The following is a 24,972-nucleotide window of genomic DNA, read 5'->3' on the forward strand; positions in this document are numbered from 1 at the left end:
AAGGTGGAAGCTTATCTATTTTATATATACTTTCATTTCCCCATGTGAAAAATGTGATATATATAATAGTAGGTGTGTATATTGGCAGAAGTTAAAATATGTACAATTAACATGTCTATGTTTACTTACTTTAAGACAATTTTCAAAATAAACAATTTAAAATTATAAAAATGTATAAACATCAACCCAGATAGAAAAAATATATATCATATATGATACACAATATTTATATAGTATTTTTACTTAAAACAATTTTTTTTTTATTAAAAAATATATGTATATATAATTAAATTTATGTAAAATGAATAAATATTAAAATTGCAAATTATATATAAGTGTAGTTTAATATATAGATGAAATGATTTTTTTAAAGATATTTTTTTTGGTTAATTTTAACTAAAATTTAAGGGAAATTTTTAAAAACCCTAAGTATAAATTGTTTAATATATTGAATATTTCAAAAAGTTTTCCAACATACTAATCCCCAAAAAAAAATATATGTTTTATCTATAAATTAAATTAAATCTATATATAAAATTAAAATTATTCAAACATATAATCTTATTTGTAATTTTACAAATATCGAATAAAAAAGGAAAAAATCAAATATAAATAAACTATATCATATACAATTATATATTGAGTAAAATGAATATAAGCTACTGGTACTAGATAGAACTAGTACCATATACAACTAGATAGATAATATTTTTAAAACTTGTTATTGTTTTGTTAGTGTATGACTGAAATTAAGAATAAATGGTTTTAATTTTTTTTAATATTTTATTATTATTAGTATAATAGATATGATATTAGGGTTGTTATTAATTTTGGTTTGATATGAATATTATAATAACTTTGTAATGAAAAAGTATTAATTAGAAATGATTTTATAATATTGTCTATTTTATTTATTTAAAATTAATATAAGTATTATTATTTTATTTTTTTCTATAAAATTGAAAAAACAATCTAAATTATTATTATTTTATTTTATTATAGAAATTTAATAAAGAAAGATAAGTGAAAAGACTTTAATTCTCCATTGTCCAGGAGATGTTTCCATTGAATAAAAATTATTAAATGAAGACATGTCCTCCTCCTTTTTCATACTTTCCCCCTTTTCCATATTTTTGGCCATTGTGAGCCTTAGTTATTGTTGTATAAATAAGCTACAAAGCTCTTTCTTGTTCTTTACAAGATTTATGTTGATTCTAGTTAATATTGGCCCTCATTAATATTGTTCCTTTGTTCATTGTTTTATAAGATTTTTGGAAAAAATATCATTCATTTTAGCTAATGTATCCCTTGCTCATCAATGTTGTCCCTTTACTGAGTACTCCATGGGATCCTTGCAATATTTATTATTCATTTCAATTAGTGTAGTATGTACTCATCAATATTGTCCCTCTACTCAACATTTTGTAAGAGGGTGATCGCATTGTTGGAATTGACTATTTATTGGATTGTTTTGTACATCCAATTTTGTTCTCTTTGGCATAACCGGTAGTGCTTATAAGTGGCTATTGTTTCATTCACCATCACCCTATTCATTAGCATCGTCCCCCGAAACTTGACATTCTATGGGAGGTGAGGATTATTTTGGTGGTTTAGATAGTGTTGTGCTCTTTGGAGTGGTTCATGGATGCTTATGTATAGTTATTATTCATTCTAGGTTAACATCAATTATCCTTGGTGTTATCCCTCTAGTGGGTGCTATGTAGGCTCTTGCGACTAGGAGGGTGAGGATGTTGTTGATAATCGCTTATTGCTTTGCAGTGTTGCCATTGTCTATTTCTTGGGTATTGACTATAAACAATTTTCAATATTCCTAACCTTATTTTTCTATGTTGATGATCCATAAACTATCATGGATATTCCACTGGACAGTTTGTCACAACATGTCTAATAATATTATATTAAAACTCTGACAATTCTACAGTATTACAATTTATTAAACTTTAAGATATGGGGATTTAACTATAATTAGTGCATGCATGAGAATGGAAATTATGCAGAAAAGTAGAGAATGACAAAATAATCATACACACACACAACACACAAGATATGCTCTCTGGGCAACTCTTTCAAAAGAAAAACCAGCTGGAAGGTGAGGTCGCTTCACTCTCTTTCTCTGTCTGGAAATATGGCTGCAGGTACAAAGAAGTAATGCATGTGGCCCATGGGATGCTACAGTGCACAGATCCTCTCTATGTCCTCTACCTCCTAACTCACCCCACTATCTTTGCTCAATTACGAAACAAAAGTCTCTGAAAGAATGGAATGCCTCTTCCTCCTAGTGGCTCGGTTATAACACAAATAGATAACCTACTAGCGGTTAAGTTTGACTACATCAAATCTTAACTAGAGCTACAAAATAGACCCTTCTAGAGTCTTTTACATCACAAACATGTGGCTAACCCATTTTTCATGAATAATGGGGGTTGACGCGACATCCTCCCGAACTATAGGTGTGAAAATAGGAAGTTCAACTTCTGAGTGGCATAAATTTTGCATATGAACTAAGATTGACATGTTTCTTGCGCCATTGGAAAGGTCTCTATGTGTAGAATAACACGAAAATGTGAAGAATTATAAAGGAAAATTTTTACCCCCCAAAAATGTCATTTGATGCATCAAAACGCTCACGAAAGATTTTAGACCCCGTTTCGCCAAACTGGGCCCTGCTGGTAAAACGGTTCCGTGAGTTGATTCTTCCAATTTTTCCGCTCCAAATGCATCACAATGGATGAAAAACAATATAATTATCCAATTCGGATTAGTTGAAAAAGGTGTTTGACTTGAATTTCCCTAGTTTAATGGTTGTTAGTAGTGGTTCTTTCTTTGCGTGGAAATAGTTTTGAGTTGCATTTGATTTTATTATGTGATGAGTTATTATCAAAATAAAAGGAAAACATGGAATGAAAATATGGGTTTCTTGTTCAGTTTGGAATTAAAAAGGTCTTTTTCTTGCATTCACTTTTCAGCTATTTTGAATCATTAGGAAAATATTTTATTAGATTATTGTTGATCTAATTTTTACCCTCTTAGTTGTATTTTTTCAATGCCCTCTTGAATTTATGATCACAAATTACTAATTAGTGTTTACCTTCTACTTGATATTGTGTGGGCTCTTGCACCTTTTTATACTTTATTTTCTCTCTTTTCTCATTAAAATTTATTTTTAACTCTTTATTTCATCTTTAATAATAATATTTAATTTAACCAAAATTTATATAACTGAAACATAAAGGAAAAATACTATTTTGAACACTATTTAATTATCCCAATCACTTAAGAAATAAAAATAAGATAAATATCCTATTGTCACCCACATTCAAATGCCTAATCTTCCATGATATAGAGTGAAATTAAGATCCAAAAACATGGGAATTATTCAAAACCAAAAAAATATACGAGATAAAAAGTAATCTACCCATTAAGAGAAGGACACTTTATTTCAATCATATAAAGGTTACAAAATAATAAAAGACACTTATGTGGAACATCATATATGGAAAGTCCATTTTCTGTGTCACCTATATGTTCCATATTGTCTTTTCTTGTTGCATTACTTCATTCATATTTTTGTTGTTTCATGGTTTTGATACTATCTTCTTTCCGTACACTACTCCATTCATGTGTTGTTCATTTCTTCTATGAGAATAATGGCAAAGGTTCTAGAATGATTCATTATTAGGATTTTGTTATGAGTGACTATTGTCTTGTTGGGATTGTGTGTTCTAATTAGGTTTTAGATCCTATTTATGAGGAGTTTGTTTAAACTACTCAACTACTTTGTAATTTTAATTCTATATGCGTATTTACTTTTTGGCTATGAATCTCTAGTCTGAGCCTTGCCTCCCCTGAGAGTTGCATCTCTCATCTTCCCATCAATTTGTTTTCCATATTTTCTATCTTGGTATTAGAGCTTGGTTAGAGAGGCATGAAATCGTATGGCATGGTTGAGTCTTGAGAATTTGTGTTAAGTAGCACAGACCTTCTCTACATATTGAAGTGGCGTTGACCTTAGGTATGTACTATTGTTGCAACAAGGAAATGTTAGTTTATGAGGTTTCCAAACTTGTTCATGAGTGGTGTGTCCCTCTGTGGCATGCTTCCTAGTAAAGGAGGCATGTTCAATGAGAGACTATTGTGGTGTGCATTATGTGTCCCCTTATGGTTCTCCAACCAAGTGTAAAGTGTGTGAGTAAGAGGAAGAAGGAGCCTTGATAATGGTAGCAACAATGAGTGGTGTGTTGCTCATTGTGACCTGTTGCAATTTGAACCAAAAACCTCTGATACATTGAGTGGCATGAATACACATTTGCGTAGCTATTATGAAGCCAAGGTTGTGGAAAAATAAAGGAAGTCTACAAATTGAATGCAGTGTAAGAATTTTTTACCTGCCCCTGGTGGTGGCGATAGTGTTAGCATTGAAAAATTTATAAACATCATAATACAAGTAGCAGTTATGAGATGCGAATTTTGCTTCAAGAGCTCCAAGTTGGAATTTGAATATATTTTCTATGACATAAGTTAGGCATGACTTGTAGCTTGTCTAAGATAGATCTCCCCATCATTGTGCTAAGCCATAAATAATCTGCATTGAATTAACAAGGCTAGTGACTAAATTGCAGATAAATTTTTGGGGCTTTATTGAGGTTCAAAGGTACTATTTAAGAGTAGGACTTTCACAACATGTGTGAATAGTTGTCACTGATTTTTGTTCCCATTGTTGCAGAGAACAATTCCTTGCATATTCTTCATACTCTCAATAGTAACCATTGTAAAAATTATGATTATCCTAATGCAAGAAGCAGTCATCTAGTTGAATGAATCTACCCTTGTTAGTTGAATGAATCTTCCCATTAGAATTGGGAGAACCACACTGGGACTGACCTTCTTAAGGCTTGGGGAAGTGGATCATGAAGTATGTGTGGCTTGATCCTACATAGAAGACAATAGTGCTTATACAAATCTATTTTGGTATCAGAGACATGGCCCAAGTTCGATTCCCCTAGTAACATTTGAGGGGGGTGTTGGAGTAATTATTACTAATGCATGTGGTTTTTGGTGTAACAATTTTTTTTTCATATGGTATAAGAGAAAGTTTGGACATTAATCTAGATATTACCATGAATGATGACATTAGTCCAACATATAAAGAGAAGGCACGTTGGTCATTTTGTAGATTGAGGAGAACCAATGAATGATGACTTCAAAAATATTAGATTGTTTATTTCATATGTTTCATTGTCTACTAAAACAGATGATTCAAATGCATGGTTTGTTGATTCCACAGCCTCCATCCATATGTCTTGTAATCGGCATTGGTTTTGAAATTTTTAATGAAAACAAAAAAGGTGCAAATGTATATACGGGGATGATCATTCATACCAAATTAATGGATATGGTGATGTTTTTGTAACATTATCAAATCGTTGTATTAAAAAAAATCATAATGTGATGTGTGTTCCTGGCATTAAGAAGAACCTAATCTCAGTTTCTACCATAAAATATCGGGATTGAAGGTAGAATTTGTAAAGTCACATTGTATGGTAAAATATATGTAGGATCACGCTGAGGTTATTACAATATATTCAAGAATTGGAGACTTATATAAGCTTGATATCACAATCAAAAGTGATCAAGCATTGACATCCACAACCATGAAAAATAAGCTCTTTGGCACAAAATCTATGACCACCTTAATGATCATGATTTGTTACTACATAAAAATTAAAAAATGGTAGAGGGACTTCCATTGCTTAAGAATGAATATTGTGGATGTGAAGGGTGTGCATTAGAAAGGAGTTCCCTACTAATACATATTGAATAAAAAGGGGTATCCTTGAACTTATCTATACAAATATATGTGGGCCTATGCAAACAAAATCATTAGGCGGAGGATACCATTTTTTGATCTTTATCTGTGTTTGTAAAAGATAAAAGTGGGTTTATTTAATGAGAAATAAAATTGATGTATTTTAATATCTTAAAGAGTTTAAAAATTTGGTTGATAAATAAAGATGAAAATACGTCAAGATCCTCTGATTAGATCAAGGGAGAGAATATACATGAGGTGAATTTTTCAATTATTGCAAAGCCAATGGAATTGTACAATAGTACACAGTGCCACATACTCCACATCAAAAAGGAGTATCTAAAAATAAAGAATTGAACCTTAGTGGAATGTGCACCAAGCATGTTGAAAGGTAAAAACCTTGCCAATGATTTTTAGGTTGAAGTTGTTAGTACTATTGCTTATTTGAATAATATAAGTCCAACTAAATGTTTAGTTCATAAAAATCCCTCTGGCGCTATTTATATTTATAAACCAAAATAAAGTCATTTATGAATATTTGGAAGTAAAGAATTTTCTCATGTTCCAAAAAAGATAGGAGAGAATTTGACTCAAATACTAGTAATTGTGTTTTCATTGCTTCTTTTCCTGATCATAAATTATATGAGATATTTGATCCCTCAACACATAAAGTCCATAGGAGCTTCACTCAATGTACCTCTGACATATTATGTGCATTCGTGGCATACTAAATGATCCCTTAATATGACCACATAATGGAAAATACATCTAAACATCACATTATTTAACCCCTTATCTATACGAAACCAATACATCTTCCTTATTTAAAAAACCCCTACATTTACTAGATATTGTATGTATCCATTTTTTCATTAATATTTTTTATACCCTTTAATATTTTTCATTACCTTGGACCTTCATTTTTTATACCCACCAATATAAAAATCCTTTCAACCCCTATTATATGCTCAATATATTATGTCATTTTTTTCTCAATATATATCCCCCAATATGAACGCATGTGGTGTGGTATTTCTCCCCAGTGAAGCCCTCATGATAAGGTCTTGCAGGTAGAGATGTGTTGTTTGATGACCATGTAGATGAAGGCCATAAGAATGGTAATTATGATGTATGGAATATTCCTAATGATTATGATAATGTTAAGGAAGAATCATATGATAAACATGAATAGAAATAGGAGCAAGAATCCAATGATATGGACACCTAAAGCAACCACAATGCACCAAGAAAAGGAGATGATTCACCACAAAACAAGAGCAGAGATGAAAGCAATGAGGAACCAAGGAGCTCATCATGTCAAACTCAACCACTATAATATTTAAATATTATGCCTTAATGACTAAAGTAATGAATTGCATAAAACCTTTGGATTTTGAACAAGCTAATGAGTAAAAAGAATGGAGAGATGCAACGAAGGAAGAATATGAGTCCATAATGAAAAAATATACTTGGGAATTAACTTAATTTCCTAAAAATAAAGTAGCCATAGGATCAAAATGGTTGTTTAGACCCAAATTTAATGTTGATGGTAGTGTAGATAAATATAAAGCTAGATTGGTTGCTAAATGTTACTCACAAAAAGAGGGCATGCTTGTGATGAAACCTTTAATGTACCTATATCTAAGTTAAATACAACTAGATTAACAATTGCATTAGCTACAAATATATATGGAAATTATATTAGCTATATGCTAAGTCTATTTTTCTAAATGGGGGTCTAAACGAAATATATCTAGTTTAGTGAGAAGGATTCATAAAGAACGGTCAAGAGCATCTTGTTTGTAAATTAAAGAAACTTGATATGGGTTGAAGTAAGAGCCAAGGTCTTGTTATATTGCTTTCTTTTCCCTACACGCTGATGATATTTTTATGAATTTCATTTAAGTTGATTGATGAAGTTAAAATAAATCTGTCATGGGTTTTTAAAATGAAAGACATTTGTGAATTTCATTATTGCTTAGGTCTTGAAACATGAAGAGATGTTGACCAAACACTGGTCACACAAAGAAAATATACAATAGAGCCGCTAAAAAGGTTTCAAATGGATTATTGTAAGGCATTGTGAATACCATTAATGCGAAACTCTACAATGATGATGGGATAAGAGAGGTGGATGGTACACTATATCACCACTCGGTGGTAATTATAAATTATCTCACAAAAACCAAGCTAGAAATATCATATTCAATTAGCATTCTTAGTCATTTCATGGACAAGTCCCTTGAAAGCCATTAGAAAGTAGTTAAAAGAGTCCTTCAATATCTAAAAGGGAGTATTAATTTTGGAATTAAATATACTAATATTTTTTATGTTGATTTGATAGGTTATTTTGATTTATATTGGGTCAAATATCCTAATGATCAAAGATCAACTTTAGGATATGCATTTAACCTCAGATCTAGGATCATCACATGGAGCAACAAGAAACAATCAATTATTTATTTGCCATCAAATGAAGTTGAATATAAAGCTTTGAGTAGTACTACTTGTGAAGAAGTTTAGTTGAGGCGAGTTCTTGAAGATGTGGGATAAGAATAGAAAATTCCAACGAATATCAAGTGTGATAATCAAAGCTCCATCAAACTAGCCAACAATCATATGTACCATGCAAGATCAAAACACATTGAGACTCATTATCATTTTGTTAGGAAAAAGAAGTAGTCTAAGGAAATTGATTTAGCTTATTGTAATACTAATGAAAATGTAATTTCCATATTTACAAATCCTCTTGGAGAGGCAAAGTTAGAGATATGTACGAATTTGTTAGGTGTGGTACAAAACACATTCCTGCATTAAGGAGGAGTGTGAGAATAATGGAGAATGTTTTAGAATGGTTCATTATTTATATTTTGTTATGAGTGATTATTGTCTTGTTTGGATTGTGTGTTGTAATTAGGTTTTAAATCCTATTTATGATTTTTTTCAACCTACTTAACTACTTTTTAATTCTATATATGTAATTATTTTTTGACTTAATAAATGAAAATGTGAGGGTAGGGGTCTCTAGGCTGAGCCTCGCCTCACTTGAGAGTTGTATCTCTCATCTCACTTTGTCTTCCATATATTTTTTTATTTACTTCTTAGGTATGTTCACTTTGCATTACTTCATTTATGTGCTTATTTCCTTATGGTGGGTTCCATCTACATCTAATTTTAATTAGATATTCACTTTACAAAATCTCCAATATAAGCCAAACTTAAGAGGGCCCAACAAATTACCACCCGAAGAGAGCCTGACCAAGTTACATCAGTGAACCCTTTATTGAATGAATATTTATATGGGAATGATTCCCACTCTTTAGGCTTTTATGTTTTGAAGTTTGAACTTAAGCGTAAAGAAGATGAAATTATGTACTTGGCCTAATATAAAATATGCATTTTCTTTGAAAATTCTTAGTCATCATTTCAGAGGATCGTATATCAATCAATTAGCATTTCAAATTGTAGGTATTGGAACAAATTTTCTATTATAAAACATATCCATTTTCTGATCATGAATTTTGAAGGAGTGAGAACATGTTTTTTTTTCACCATGGAAATTTGGTTTCATATTCAATATTAACTTTGATTCAACTTTGATTCGATTATCAGTATAAAAATCACACTGAATGAATCATGGTTGTTGTAGTATTTTGTAGAGAATCATCACAGTAGCTGGCTTACTGAAGAAGCCATAAAAATATGACTATGATGGTCAGGGAGTCCCAAACTTTGGAGGTATTTATGCCCCGTGTGTTTAGTTCATATGCTCTTGGTAATGGGATAGTTAGATAGTGCTATGGAAGAACTTTCCAATGGTATGTTGGACTCTAGAAAATGCCTTCTAGATTAGGAGTTATAGTCAATTGAAGTTGGTATACAGAAAATCTCATTCGCTCAGGACTTAGAGAGATTTTGAACTAAGGTTGGGCCTTAGGTGAGTTGGGTTAGTCGAAGGTGAGGCTACATAGTAGAGTCAATAGGAAAATGAAGCCTCGACCCTCGACCTATGTGGGACCAGCTCCAAGTCGTTAGTCGGTAGTCGAACCGATCGGAGGTCGGGCAGGGCAACAAAGTTTATGAGGAATAATGAAGCTCTGACTCCCGACCCCTGACTTGTGTGGGACATAGTACAAGAAACATGGCATATGACGTTAGCGTGACGTGGAAGTACAAAGGACACGTGGCCGACAATTTTGGCATTTTTAGATGGCTAGTGGCCCAAATTTAGGTGACACATGTCACCCTACAAAAGTAGCCATGTGGCCTAGATGATGTCAACATGACACACATTGATGTGTCGTAGAACCTCAAAGTTTTCACATAGGGTTTATTTTGTGAATTTTTTCCTGTGTACTCTGTTGTCGGCGTTGAATGAATAAAATAAACCCCAAAAAGTGGAAAATGTTCCTAGTCATGCCTACGGGAAAGTCAGGGGTCGAGGCTAATATGAGCACACAAGCAGGCACATTGGGTCGATGTACGACCTCCTGATCAAAATTGAAAGGCATGCCCAAGAATTACTTTCGGATGGTCTTCCTGTGTTATTGGTGACTTCATTAAATGTGGAAAAGGATCAGAGTTGGTGCTAGTATTAATGGAAATTGCAGAGAACATAGACAAGGCAACGAGGACCTTAGTTTGTAGAGAAAATTTAATGGGCCTGGCTCAAACGAAACTAGCTTTCCCCGATCTTTCTTGCATGCCAGGAAGAATTAAATGAAAAAGATGATTGGGTGAAGAAGAGATTGACTTGAAACAAGAAAACCATGCTTGAGGTACAAATCGTTCACTGGGATCATTTTGTAAGCATGGAACACCTCTCTGGAGTGCACAATTTTACTGAGAATTAATTCTTAGCATAGGGAATCACTCAGAAGTTCATCCTATGCATTAAATTAGCTATGGTGACTGATAACACAAGTTACAACAGAATGGGAATCCATGTTGAAGTGTGCAAGCAACCTGATTGAGCAACAACAAACCATACCATGTTGTAGCACACTATTGGGTACATGGACATCATCGGTCATAGCGCAACACAGGAATAAAAAAACGAAGAGTAGTTATGCAAGTGGGGAATACATAATTGTGGAGAGTTACAAAGTGTAGTGTTGTGGGTGTGTGACTGAGCTAAGCGTCACTAAGAGAAGGTATATCATAGGATCGAGGCCTGATCTGGTTGAGAAATAGAGTGCATAGTTCGAAGGAGAATTGGGGAGCTGAAGGAAAGGAACTAGTACTGGAGCAAACCAGATTTGTCTTTCTATGTAAATGAATTTGCCACTGTTTTCAGCTTGAAAATTGTATGAAAAGTAGAGCAATGGCTAGAGCAGGTAGTTGCCTGCATTCATAATAGGTTGGTTCCTCTTGGTAAGTAGTGGTTTTCTTTCTTAAGGGGGTTGGTGCCTCCTGTGAGTGGGTGCTCACAAACAAATTGATGTAATTAAGTAGGTGCTTAATTTACATAATAACACCAAACATATTGGTGGTTTTCTCCCTTTGGGTTTCCACGTAAAAATATCTATGTCAATATGTGTATGATGCTCATGTGAGGGATTGTATGTACATGTGAATTCCTTATCTTGCTATTTATTTATATTGTGAATGAATTCTATCACAAGTAAGTGACAGTAGTGAAAATAATTAAAGACTTATACTTAAAGTTTTAAGAACCTCACTGCTACTGATTCACCCCCCCTCTTAGTAATTCCTTATTCCAACATTTATATTCAAGATCTAAAATATATTTGAATGGGAAAATGATAAATTACCCACCACCAAGAAGCGATTCCATGTTAGTACTTCCAATATAAAAAAATATCATCTTATGACTCATAGGATGCCCTTAATTATCCTTAGTTTTTATATTGAATACCCAAAAGCTTGGAAACAACACTTACATTTGTAAATAGGTAAGATTTGGTTGGTTGATTGGTTTGGTTTTTGAGATTTTTTCTCAACAATCAATCTCTTAGTTTAGAAATTGTTGGATCACATAAGCACTTTATATACTTGATGTAATTGTGTGATTTGACAAAGAATATATGAATTGTTTTGTGAGAAATATGTGCACCATGTGTGCTTCTCAAAATTCATTTTTGGTATTAGAGAAGGTATGAGTTTGACTCCCTCATGGGAGGGCTCAGGAAGATGAAAGATATTTCAGATTTGATATTCTATACATAGGGTAGTTAGTGTACGAGAATGCTTTCCAATTGTTGCTATGTTGAATTTGATATTTCTTTTTGGTTTGTCTTGTCGAGTGTGATTGTGAGGAGAAGACAAAAATAACAGATGAAGCTCACCACTATGTCAGGGAGTTCTTTCTCTATGGTGGCCTGAATTTATTTTATCCAATTCCTGAATTAACTCGGAGTAGGTTCCTTCAAGCCAGTACACTATGGCTTATTTCATTAATTCTTTATAATAACAAGTTTAAAAGGAATTCGTTGTATGCACTGTTGATTTGTTTTTCTTTTTAGTTGTGTTCATTGTGCTAGTGCCCTTCACTTGTGGATTGCCTAGTACATGATCTTCTACAGAAAGGGAAATTCAAAGTGTGATCTTGTAATTTTGCAAATCGTTACGTTGAGAAGCCCTTTCTGTCCTAGAACATGATCTTCCACTTCTATGATTTGTAGTTTTAGGTGCCACTAGCAGCATTAACTAACATAGGCAGTTGGAAGCATCAAAGAGGACTTTGTCTCCAGTGGGTGGCTATACCGAGCATGCGTGTAGGAACATTGTGCGTGTGCAGAATGAAGATGACTTTTTTTTTGTAGCTACATCGATATGGAATTAGCATTGACCTGCCTTCATGGTCATCTGCAGCATCGATCAATAGATCTACATCTGGAGAGGATCAATTTGAGTTATCTTTCCAGCATAGACGATGGGCCAATCTTCGATCATACTTACTTCATTCAATGCTTGGAATCTAGTGAAGGTCTATGCCCCTTTATCAAGCTGTGTGCAAATTTCAATGTAATGCTATTTGGTATTTCAGAGTGTTGATTCTCTTCACAGGACATTTTAATGATGTAAAAATTGCAATCGATTCCCTTTCAATATGCATGAATATTAATGGAATCGAGGTGATGATATCGCTCAACATTGAAGTTACAACTACTGCAAGATCCAACTACATGTTGCTGGAATTGACCACATGTTCTCGAGTTAATAGACTAATAACACAGTATCACACAGTGAAGCTCAAGTGATACATTTTTCATTGGTCAACAAGAGTTTAGCGAATCTCTTTTATTCATTTAATTAAGTTATGCCGTAGTGTGATCAAAATTATCATATGTCATGTTGTAAGATAAGTGAAAGTGCAAAACCTATAATTGAACATAATAACATAGTTCAAATTAGTATTTCGCAATGTTCTTCGATGCCGAAAGAACATATCGCTAATATAATTATGCAAGTATGTTATATGTTGATGGGTCTTGTTGTGCTTCGGGCTTCAAGAACATGAGTTACAAGTAATTTTTATGAGATCCATGTGTTCGAGATAGGTCAAGTTGTTTGATTAACTTTTGAACACATTCGGTATCCAGACCACCCTCCTAGCAACTAACGGATAACTGAAAGAAAAATATCCGACAGATGGTGGTTGGTCCATAGGAAAATGAATTCAAATGTATTAAGAAATGATGTAAATTGTACATATATATACAACAATGAAATTGATGTATTCAGTTTCTAGGTTTCAAGAGCATCAGTTACAGGTTATTTTTATGAGATCTATGTGTACAAGACAAATCAAGTTGTTTAATCAAATTTTGAACAGATTCAATATCCTGACCATCCTCTTGGCAATGGTGGATAACCAAAAGAAAAATATCTGACAAATGGTGGTTGGTCTATTGGATGGTTCATTACTCGATAACTTTTATCGCAGAAGCCTCGATAAGCCGATATGTCAATATTGTCGATCTTTCAAAGTTCGTCAATGATGGTCAGAGACAATTATGTTTTAAATGAAGGTCAAGTGAGAGCTCGAAGATGTGGTGGTGAAGAAAGAGCAATGTTTGTGAGATTCTAGAGTGGATGTGAATGATGATGAAAACCAGTGAGACAAAAATAAGTTATATTGTTCTCTATATTGTAATTTGTGATTTATATAATAATGTAAACATTAAAAGGGAAATTTGGAAACAACCCTTACATTATTAAATAGATAAGATTTAGTTTTTTAATTGATTTGGTTGTTAAGATATTTTATCAACAATCATTTTCTTATTTTAAAAATTATTAAATCTTACTTGATGTAATTGTATGATTTTACAAATAATAAATTGTTTTGTTTTTTAGTTTAGAAATTTATTACATCCCATAAACACTTTATACACTTTATGTAATTATATGATTTTACGAATAATATACGAGATCTCATAAACATTTTATATTCTTGTGATTTTATCCAATTACAAAATAATAGATTCAAGAAAATGAATTACAAAATAATAGAAATCATTTTATTGAATACCACACAAAAATATTCAAATTTCCGTATCACCTACATGACTGTTCCATAGCCTTCACTATATTTTGTCTTCTTTTCCCGTATGCTCTTTGCTTCATGGTGGTTCGGGTCCACGTATTACTTCTTTCATTTCATGTGCTCATTGTTTCATGCTCTGGTTTGTTAAGTTGTTGTTTTGTTTTTATAGATAATGTTACCATTCACCTTTTAAAAATTTGATTTGTAAAATTTGATTTATTAATTAAGTTTAATTTATATTTTATTTATAAAAAAATTATTAATTAATTTATAAATAAAATATCGTTATTATGATATTCCGATAATAAATAAATTATTAAATAATATAAATGATCAATTAATTTATTATTTAGATGATAAGTTTTATTATTTTTAGACACTTTAAAAATTAGAATTTATAATTAATGAGATTACGCTTTTTGTTGTTAGTGTTGTAAATATTAGAATTTTAAGTGAATATTTATTTAAAGAAACCAGTAATTTGAGTTGCTTATCATCACATGTTCACTATGTAGGCTTTTTATTTAAATCTTTGATGCGATTGAGTTGTCTACATATATGTTTATTTTAGAATAGATTTTTTGAAATTTTAATTTAATTATCAATAATTATTAAGAAAATGGTAAGAATTTAACCTCCAATAAATATCTAAAATATTAAAGATTAAGAATTATTACCATAAAATGAAAGTGTATCTTCATGACTAAAAATCTTATCAAATGTTTTTTAATATATTTAACTCATATATTAATTTGAAATAAAATTATAATTTAATTAATTTTCATATTTTTTAAAATCTAATATAAAATAATTTATATAATTACATTAATATATATTTTAGAATTGAAGTAAAAGTAATATACACAAATTATTATTGAAGTTTAATATTTAAAATTTTGTATATATTTTGTGTAAAAATATGAATAAATATGTCTTTGAGATGGGATTGTTTTGTACGTAAATATTGATAGATGTTTGACAATGAACCTATCAGTATTTAACTATACATATGTTCCACTAGACTAAAAATCACGTTTTAGGTATTTAAACTTGGATGCCTTGCATGAGAGACAGTTTTAATTCTTATTGAATTCCTTCTTACCAACACTATAAATATGTACAATAATCTCATAGTTTCAACATTCAATCATATATTCTCTGCTTGCCTGAGGCCCTGACTTAAAGTTTCATTGGGTGTTTGCTGAGTGTTTGAAAGAATGGCTCACAGCAACCTTCCCAGTCGGGGTAAGTCTTTTCTTACGGTCGAGAGCGTTCAAGAACTTGCGAAGAAGCTGCAGGAAACAATACCAGAAAGGTATATGAGAAGAGACGATGAAATACCAGCACCAACTTCAATATTTGATCATCACCTGGACATCGCCATCATTGACATGGCCAAGCTTTCAGAAGGATTGCACAGAGAAGGAGAGATTCAGAAGCTTGCTCAGGCTTGTGAAGAATGGGGATTCTTCCAGGTATCATTTTAGTGATTCATTATTTCTTGGTGTCATCAAATGTTTGCAAATAAATAAATAAATTTATTAGGGTGGATGTTTTGTAGGTTGTGAATCATGGTATTCCAAAGTCCTTAATAGATGGTATTAAAAGAGTTGGAAGGGAGTTCTTCCAGCTTCCTTCGGAAGAGAAACAAAAGTACGCAGTGAAGCCAGGAGACCTTGAAGGCTATGGCCAGAGGTTTGTCGTGTCTGAAGACCAGAAGCTAGATTGGGGTGACTTGTTGGGTTTCACACTTTTTCCTTCCAAACTTAGAGATTTGAATGTGTGGCCACTTCAACCCACTGATTTCAGGTACAATTCAATACATTAACAACTATTTTTGTGTTAGGTTCATTATTTTACAATAATTTTTAATTAGTTAGAAATTTGTTTTTTTATTATTATACTTTGTTTATCATTTTATAAAGATAGGTTAATCAGTTGATACTTTTAAATATAATTGAGATAATTAAAATAATCAATCTATCTTAAACTTAATTTCACACTTCTCTGTTAAATTATAAAATTAATTTAGATTTTAAAATTTAATAATTGAAAATAAAAATGATTTGGATATAACTTCAATCCATTTTTAGTTGGGTTGGAAATATCTGTTTCTATTCACTAACAAATTCTCTTTTTCTCTCTTTCTCCCTTGATACAAATTTCAATCTCACTGTTTCCATCTCTGCATCTCTGCATAGTCTATATGATCAGTAACTAATTACAACCTTTGAGGGTGCATATTCACTTACCTATCCGATATGGCAATACTGATACGGATACTCATGAGTCCATAATACCCATATAAACTATAAGGCCAGTTTCACCCACTATTACATCGACTTGTGTTTTTGGTTTTGCACAATTCCTTTGGCGAATTTGTACGTGGTGCAATTCGGGAATGCTGGTGTTTTACTGATGGTAGTGTGGGCTGCTAATTGGCAGGGAAATTGCGGATTCATACAACACCGAAATTAAAAGGCTTGCTGGGAAGCTATTGAGTTTAATTGCAGAGACATTACAGTTGAAGCTTGATTTCTTTGAGAATAAATTTGGAGAGGCATACCAAAGAATGAGAATGAATTACTATCCTCAGTGCCCCATGCCAGATCGTGTTTTTGGGCTGAGCCCACATGCAGACATGACTGGCATTACACTCTTGTTGCAGGATGATGAAGTGGTAGGATTAAATGTTCGCAAGGATGACCAATGGATACCTGTGCAACCAATTCCTTATGCTCTGGTCATCAACGTTGGAAACTTGATAGAGGTAAACTTGTGATCCTTACAGATTGATTTGCCTCTTATCCTGATTTTGTTTCACGAAAGTTTGAATCAATAATATGTGACTGATTTTGTAGGTAATGAGTAATGGAAGATACAAGAGCGTAGAGCATCGAGTGATGACCGACCGTTGCAGGGATAGGCTATCGATTGCGGTGTTTTATGGTCCTGAATTCGGTGCGGAGATCGGTCCAGCTCCGGAACTCATTGATGAAACTCATCCATGCTTGTTCAGGAATTTCATTCATGCGGATTACATGAAACATTATTTCTCTCGTGGGGTGGAGGGGAAGCACGCACTATACGAATATGCTGGAATTAGTATTCGTTAAGAGTATTGTTCCGTTAGCTTTAGTTTGAGTAGTTGGCTGTTGTTATATGAATACGCTGGATCTAGGTTATTTGTCGGTTCGATTAGTTCGTGCTGGCTTTTAGTTTGAGTGTTTAATGTTGTCAATTCGTTAGAAATTGATTGGCATTAGGGATATTTTCAACATGGCTATTTCTTCTGTAATTTGAATCAGATATTCAACCATCTATAATATTTCTTATTAATGAAAATGTTATAGTTTTTTGGGAGGGAAAAAAAAAAAATTAGAAATTGAAAGTGAAATCTTAGGAATAACTGCTTAAGGATTGAAGATTTTACTAGATATAAATTAAATTAAATTAAGTTATAATATATGACTAAAAAATAATTATTAAATTATAAAAAATTTAATTTAGTTTTTAAATAATTATAAAATTATAAAATTTTATTTCTCATAAAAAAATTATCCTTCTTTTCATTAAAAAAATTGATTGGGAAAAAAAATTGAATTTTTTTTTTAATAAAAAGTTATAATAAATAAATTTAAAATTAAGTGTGATATATATATATTCTTTCTATTAAAAATATCCTGCATTATTTTGTATTTAATGTGAAAATATAATCTAATTATCATGAAAAGTCAGGCTTTTTCTGATTGTTCACATATTGTTAAAGTTACTCCGAAGTGGTTGGATTAAAGATGTTTTCATGGTCCAACAATTGGGAAAGAGGGAAAGACTATCTCCCATTTATAAACATGGTTAAAAACAATATCATAATTAAGTTAAAAAATATTGTTAAAAACAATCTAATTATTAAATAAAAATTATTAAATGCAAATTAAAATATCAACTTAAGAAAAAATGTTACAAAATTTTGGAAAAAATATGTAAACATTATAATAAAACAATGTATGAGTAATATTTAAAATGCCTTGGAACAAAACTATAATTTTTTTTTAGTAAAGCTGGCATAGAGAATGAAAAACATCTTTCTTTCCAGGTATAAAGACATGGAATGTAATTTTCAAAATATTTGTAATAATATGGAATCTAACTTTCAAAATATTTGTAATAAAATGAAACTCAATTAGCTTGTAATTCATAAAAATTGAATAAGGTTAGATTAATTTTTAATTTATTCCATTATTGAAACACTTCCATAAATCAAATTAATTAATTATTTTACAACCAAGTATGGGAGAGATGTCATCACTTAATATTATATTTAATATTCTATTATTATTATTAGTATAATAGATATGATATTACATTTGGTTTGATATAAATATTATAATAACTTTGTAATGAAAAAGTGTTAATGAGAAATGATTTTATAATATTGTCTATTTGATTTATTTAAAATTAATATAGGTATTATTATTTTTAAATTTTTTTTCTATAAAATTGAAAAAACAATCAAAATTATTATTATTTTATTTTATTATAGAAATTTAATAAAGAAAGATAAGTGAAAAGACTTTATTTCTCCATTGTCCAGGGGATGTTTCCATTGAATAAAAATGATTAAATGAAGACATGTCATTCTCCTTTTTCATACTTTCCCCTTTCTCATATTTGTGGCCATTGTGAGCCTTGGTTATTGTTGTCTAAATAAGCTACAAAGCTCTTTCTTGTTCTTTACAAGATTTATGTTGATTCTAGTTAATATTGGCCCTTATTAATATTGTTCCTTTGTTCATTGTTTTATAATATTTTTGGAAAAAATATCATTAATTTTAGCCAATGTAGCCCTTGCTCATCAATGTTGTCCCTTTACTGAGTAATCCATGGGATCCTTGCAATATTTATTATTCATTTCAATTAGTGTAGTATGTACTCATCAATATTGTCGCTCTACTCAAGATTTTGTAAGGGGGTGATCACATTGTTGGAATTGACTATTTATTGGATTGTTATGTACATCCAATTTTGTTCTCTTTGGCATAATCAGTAGTGCTTATAAGTGGCTATTGTTTCATTCACCACCACTCTACTCATTAGCATCGTTCCCTGAAACTTGACATTCTATGGGAGGTGAGGATGATTTTGGTGGTTTAGTTAGTGTTGTGCTCTTTGGAATGGTTCATGGATGCTTATGTATAGTTATTATTCATTCTAGGTTAACATCAATTATCCTTGGTGTTATCCCTCTAGTGGGTGCTATGTAGGCTCTTGCAACTAGGAGGGTGAGGATGTTGTTGATAATCATTTACTTCTTTGCAATGTTGCCATTGTCTATTTGTTGGGTATTTACTATAAACAATTTTCAATATTCCTAACCTTATTTTTCTATGTTGATGATCCATAAATTGTCGTGGATATTCCACTGGATAGTTCGTCACAACAGGTCTAATAATATTGTATTCAAACTCTGACAATTCTACAGTATTACAATTTATTAAACTTTAAGATATGTGGATTTAACTGTAATTAGTGCATGCATGAGAATGGAAATTATGCAGAAAAGTAGAGAATGACAAAATAAGCATACACACACACAACACACAAGATATCCTCTCTGGGAAACCCTTTCGGTAGAAAACCGAGCTGGAGGGTGAGGTCGCTTCACTCTCTTTCTCTGTCTGGAAATATGGCTACGGGTACAAAGAAGTAATGCATGTGGCCCGTGGGATGCTACAGTGCACAGATCCTCTCTATGCGCTCTATCTCCTATCTCACCTCACTATATTTGCTCAATTAAGGAACAAAATTCTCTCGAAAGAATGGAATGCCTCTTCCTCCTAATGGCCCGGTTATAACATAACTCGATAACCTACTAGTGGTTAAGTTTGACTACATCAACTCTTAACTAGAGTTACAAAATAGACCCTTCTAGAGTCTTTTACATCACAAACATGTGGCTAACCCCTTTTTCATGAATAATGGGGGCTGGCGTGGTATCCGCCCAAACTATAGGTTTGAAAACAGGAAGGTCAACTTCTGAGTGGCATAACTTTTGCATGCGAACTAAGATTGACGTGCTTTTTGCGCCGTTCAAAAGGTCTCTGTGTGTAGAATAACATGAAAAGGTGACAAATTATAAAGGAAAATTTTTACCCCCCAAAAATGTCATTTGATGCATCAAAACGCTCACAAAAGATTTCAGCCCCATTTCGCCAAACTGGGCTCCGCCGGTAAAAACGGTCCTGTGAGCCAATTCTTCCACTTTTTCCACTCCAAATGTATAGAGATGGATGAAAAACAATGTAATGATCCAATTCGGATTAGTTGAAAAAGGTGTTTGACTTGAATTTCCCTAGTTTAATGGTTTTCAATAGTGGTTCTTTCTTTGTGTGGAAATAGTTTTGATTTGCATTTGATTTTATTATGTGATGAGTTATTATCAAATTATAAGGAAAACATGGAATGCAAATATGGTTTTCTTCTTCAATTTGGAATTAAAACAGTCTTTTTCTTGGATTCGCTTTTCAACTATTTTGAATCATTAGGAAAATATTTTGTTAGATTATTGTTGCTCTAATATTTACCCTCTTAGTTGTATTTTTTCAATCCTCTCTCGAATTTATGATCACAAATTACTAATTAGTGTTTACCTTCTACTTGATATTGTGTGGGCTCTTTCTTTCATTCATTCTGTAAGAAAGTTGTTAGTAACATGATAGATGCTCTTATATGGAAATAATGTTGGTTCTTGTTTAAGTTGAATGCAGATGTGTGCCTTATTATTTTTGTTCAACCTTTTATACTTTATTTTCTCTTTTCTCTCATCAACATTTACTTTTAAATCTTTATTTCATATTTAATAATAATATTTAATTTAATTTTATATATATATAACTGAAACATTAAGGAAAAATACTATTTTGAACACTATTTAATTATCCCAATCATTTAAGAAACAAAAATATGATCAATATCCTATTGTCACCCACATTCAAATGCCTAATCTTCCATGATATAGAGTGAAATTAAGATCCAAAAACATGAGAATTATTCAAAACCAAAAACATGTACGAGATAAAAAGTAATATAACCATTAAGAGAAGACCACTTTAGTTCAATCATCTAAAGGTTACAGAATAATAAAAGACACTTATGTGGAACATCATATATGGAAAGTTCATTTTCTGTGTCACTTATATGTTCCATATTGTCTTTTTTCGTTGCATTACTTCATTCATAGTCTTGTTGTTTCATGGTTTTGTTACTGTCTTCTTTCCCTACACTTCTCCATTCATGTGTTCATTTATTCTATGAGAATAATGGAGAAAGTTATAGAATGATTCATTATTAGGATTTTGTTATGAGTGATTATTGTCTTGTTGGGATTGTGTGTTCTAATTAGGTTTTAGATCCTATTTATGAGGAGTTTGTTTAAACTACTCAACTACTTTGTAATTTTAATTCTATATGCATATTTACTTTTTGGCTAAATGAGTGAACACAATCCCTGGTCTGAGATTTGCCACCAATGAGAGTTGCATCTCTCATCTTCCCATCACTTTGTTTTCCATATTTTCTATCTTGGTATTAGAGCTTGGCTAGAGAGGCATGAAATCCTATGACATGGTTGAGTCTTGGGAATTTGTGTTAAGTAGCACATACCTTCTCTACATATTGAAGTGGTGTTGACCTAATGTATGTACAATTGTTGCAGCAAGGAAATGTTAGTTTATGAGGCTTCCAAACTTGTTCATGAGTGGTGTGTCCCTATGTGGCATGCTTCCTAGTAAAGGAGGCATGTTCAATGAGAGACTATTATGGTGTCCATTATGTGTCCCCTTATGGTTGTCCAACCAAGTGTAAAGTGTGTGACTAGGAGGAAGAAGGAGCCTTGATAATGGTAGCAACAATGAGTGGTGTGTTGTCCATTGTGACCTGTTGCAATTTGAACCAAAAACCTGTGATACATTGAGTGGCATGAATACACATTTGTGTATCTATTGTGAAGCCAAGGTTGTGGAAAAATAAAGGAAGTCTACAAATTGAATGCAGCATAAGAATTTTTTACCTGCCCTTAGTGGTGGCGATAGTGTTAGCATTGAAAAATTTATAAACATCATAATACAAGTAGCAGTTATGAGATGCAAATTGTGCCTTAAGAGCTCCAAGTTGGAATTTGAATATATTTTCCATGACATAAGTTAATCATGACTTGTCGCTTGTCTAAGATAGATCTCCCAAGAATTGTGCTAAGCCATAAATAATCTGCATTGAATTAAAAAGGCTAGCGACTAAATTGCAGATAAATTTTTGGGGCTTTATTGAGGTTCAAAGGTACTATTCAAGAGTAGGGATTTCACAACATGTGTGAATAGTTGTCACTGGTTGTTGTTCGTACTGTTGCAGAGAACAATTCCTTGCATACTCTTCATACTCTCAATAGTAACCATTGTAAAAATTATTATTATCCTAATGCAAGAAGCAGTCATCTAGTTGAATGAATATTCCCATTAGAATTGGAAGAACCAAGTTGGGACTGACCTTCTTAAGGCTTGGGGAAGTGGATCATGAAGTATGTGTGGCTTGATCATACATAGAAGACAATAGTGCTTATACAAATCTATTTTGGTATTAGAGACATGACCCAAGTTCAATTCCCCTAGTAACATTTGAGGGGGGTGTTGGAGTAATTATTACTAATGCATGTGGTTTTTGGTGTAACGAAAAACATTAATATGGTATAAGAGAAAGTTTGGACATTAATCTAGATATTACTGTGAATGATGACATTAATCCAAACATATAAAGAGAAGGCACGTTGGTCATTTTGTAGATAGAGGAGAACCAACAAATGATGATTTCAAAAATATTAGATTGTTTATTTCATATGTTTCACTGTCTACTAAAACAGATGATTCAAATGCATGGTTTGTTGATTCTAGAGCCTCCATCCATGTGTCTTGTAACAAGCATTGGTTTTGAAAATTTTAATGAAACCAAAACTGGTGCAAATGTATATATGGGGATGATCATTCATACCAAATTAATGGATATGGTGATGCTTTTGTAACATTACCAAATGGTTTTATTAAAAAAAATCATAATGTGATGTATGTGCCTGGCATTAAGAAGAACCTAATCTCTGTTTCTACCATAAAATATTGGGATTGAATGTAGAATTTGTAAAGTCACATTGTATGGTAAAATATATACAGGATCACTTTAAGGTTATTACAATATATTCAAGAATTGGAGACTTATATAAGCTTGATATCACAATAAAAAGTGATCAAGCATTGACATCTACAACCATGAAAAATAAGCTCTTTGGCGCATACCTTAATGATCATGATTTGTTACTACATAAAAATTAAAAAATGGTAGAGGGACTTCCATTGCTTAAAAATGAATATTGTGGATGTGAAGGGTGTTCATTAGAGACGAGTTCCCTACTAATACATATAGAATAAAAAGGGGTATCCTTGAACTTATCTATACAAATATATGTGGGCCTATTCAAACAAGATCATTAGGTGAATGATACTATTTTTTGATCTTTATCCATGCTCGTAAAAGATATAAATAGGTTTATTTAATGAGAAATAAAATTGATGTATTTTAATATCTTAAAGAGATTAAAAATTTTGTTGAGAAATAAAGACGAAAATATGTCAAGATCCTCTGATTAGATCAAGGGAGAGAATATACATCAGGTGCATTTTTCAAGTATTGCAAAGCCCATGGAATTGTACAATAGTGCATAGTGCCACATACTCCACATCAAAATGGAGTATCTAAAAATAAAGAATTGAACCTTAGTGGAATGTTCACCAAGCATGTTGAAAGGTAAAAACCTTGCCAATGATTTTTAGGTTGAAGTTGTTAGTACTGTTGTTTATTTGAATAATAGAAGTCCAACTAAATGTTTAGTTGATAAAAATCCCTCTGATGCTATTTATATTTATAAGCCAAAATAAAGTCATTTATGAATATTTGGAAGTAAAGCATTTTCTCATGTTCCAAAAAAGATAGGAGAGAATTTGATGCAAACATTAGTAACTGTGTTTTCATTGCTTCTTTTCGTGATCATAAATCATATGAGATATTTGATCCTTTAACACATAAAATCCATAGGAGCTTCACTCAATGTACCTCTGACATATCATGTGCATTAGTGGAATACTAAATGATACCCTTAATATGACCACATAATGGAAGATACATCTAAACATCGCATTATTTAACCCATTATCTATACGAAACCAATACATCTTCCCAATTTAAAAAACCCCCACGTTTACTAGATATTGTAGGTATCCATTTTTTCATTAATATTTTTTATAGCCTTTTATATTTTTCATTACCTTGGACCTCCATTTTTTATACCCGTGAATATAAAAACCCTTTCAACACCTATTATATGCTCAATATATTACGTCATTTTTTTCTCAATATATATCCCCCAATATGAATGCATGTGGTGTGGTATTTCTCCCTAGTGAAGGCCTCATGATAAGGTCTTGCAAGTAGAGACATGTTGTTTGATGACCATGTAGATGAAGGCCATAAGAAGGATAATTATGATGTATGGAATATTCCTCATGATTATGATAATGTTAAGGAAGAATCAGAT

The 24,972-nt window shown here is 31.9% G+C and overlaps 1 protein-coding gene across 1 annotated transcript; it reads left to right on the top strand.

The window, feature by feature from the left end:
* The first annotated feature begins 10,109 nt into the window (after window positions 1-10,109).
* LOC149216888 (protein LATERAL BRANCHING OXIDOREDUCTASE 1-like) lies at window positions 10,110-17,455 on the top strand. The gene is made up of 5 exons (XM_089390074.1): window positions 10,110-10,129; window positions 15,568-15,814; window positions 15,901-16,148; window positions 16,785-17,109; window positions 17,201-17,455. Exons 1-5 carry the CDS (start codon window positions 10,110-10,112, stop codon window positions 17,453-17,455), a joined length of 1,095 nt encoding a protein of 364 aa, XP_089246200.1.
* Window positions 17,456-24,972: the final 7,517 nt, after the last annotated feature.

Source organism: Pinus tabuliformis, chromosome 1_1, assembly GCF_031772625.1.
Source record: "Pinus tabuliformis cultivar Carrire ecotype Pingquan chromosome 1_1, CPIR1, whole genome shotgun sequence".
In the NCBI taxonomy this organism is placed as follows: Eukaryota; Viridiplantae; Streptophyta; class Pinopsida; order Pinales; family Pinaceae; genus Pinus; species Pinus tabuliformis.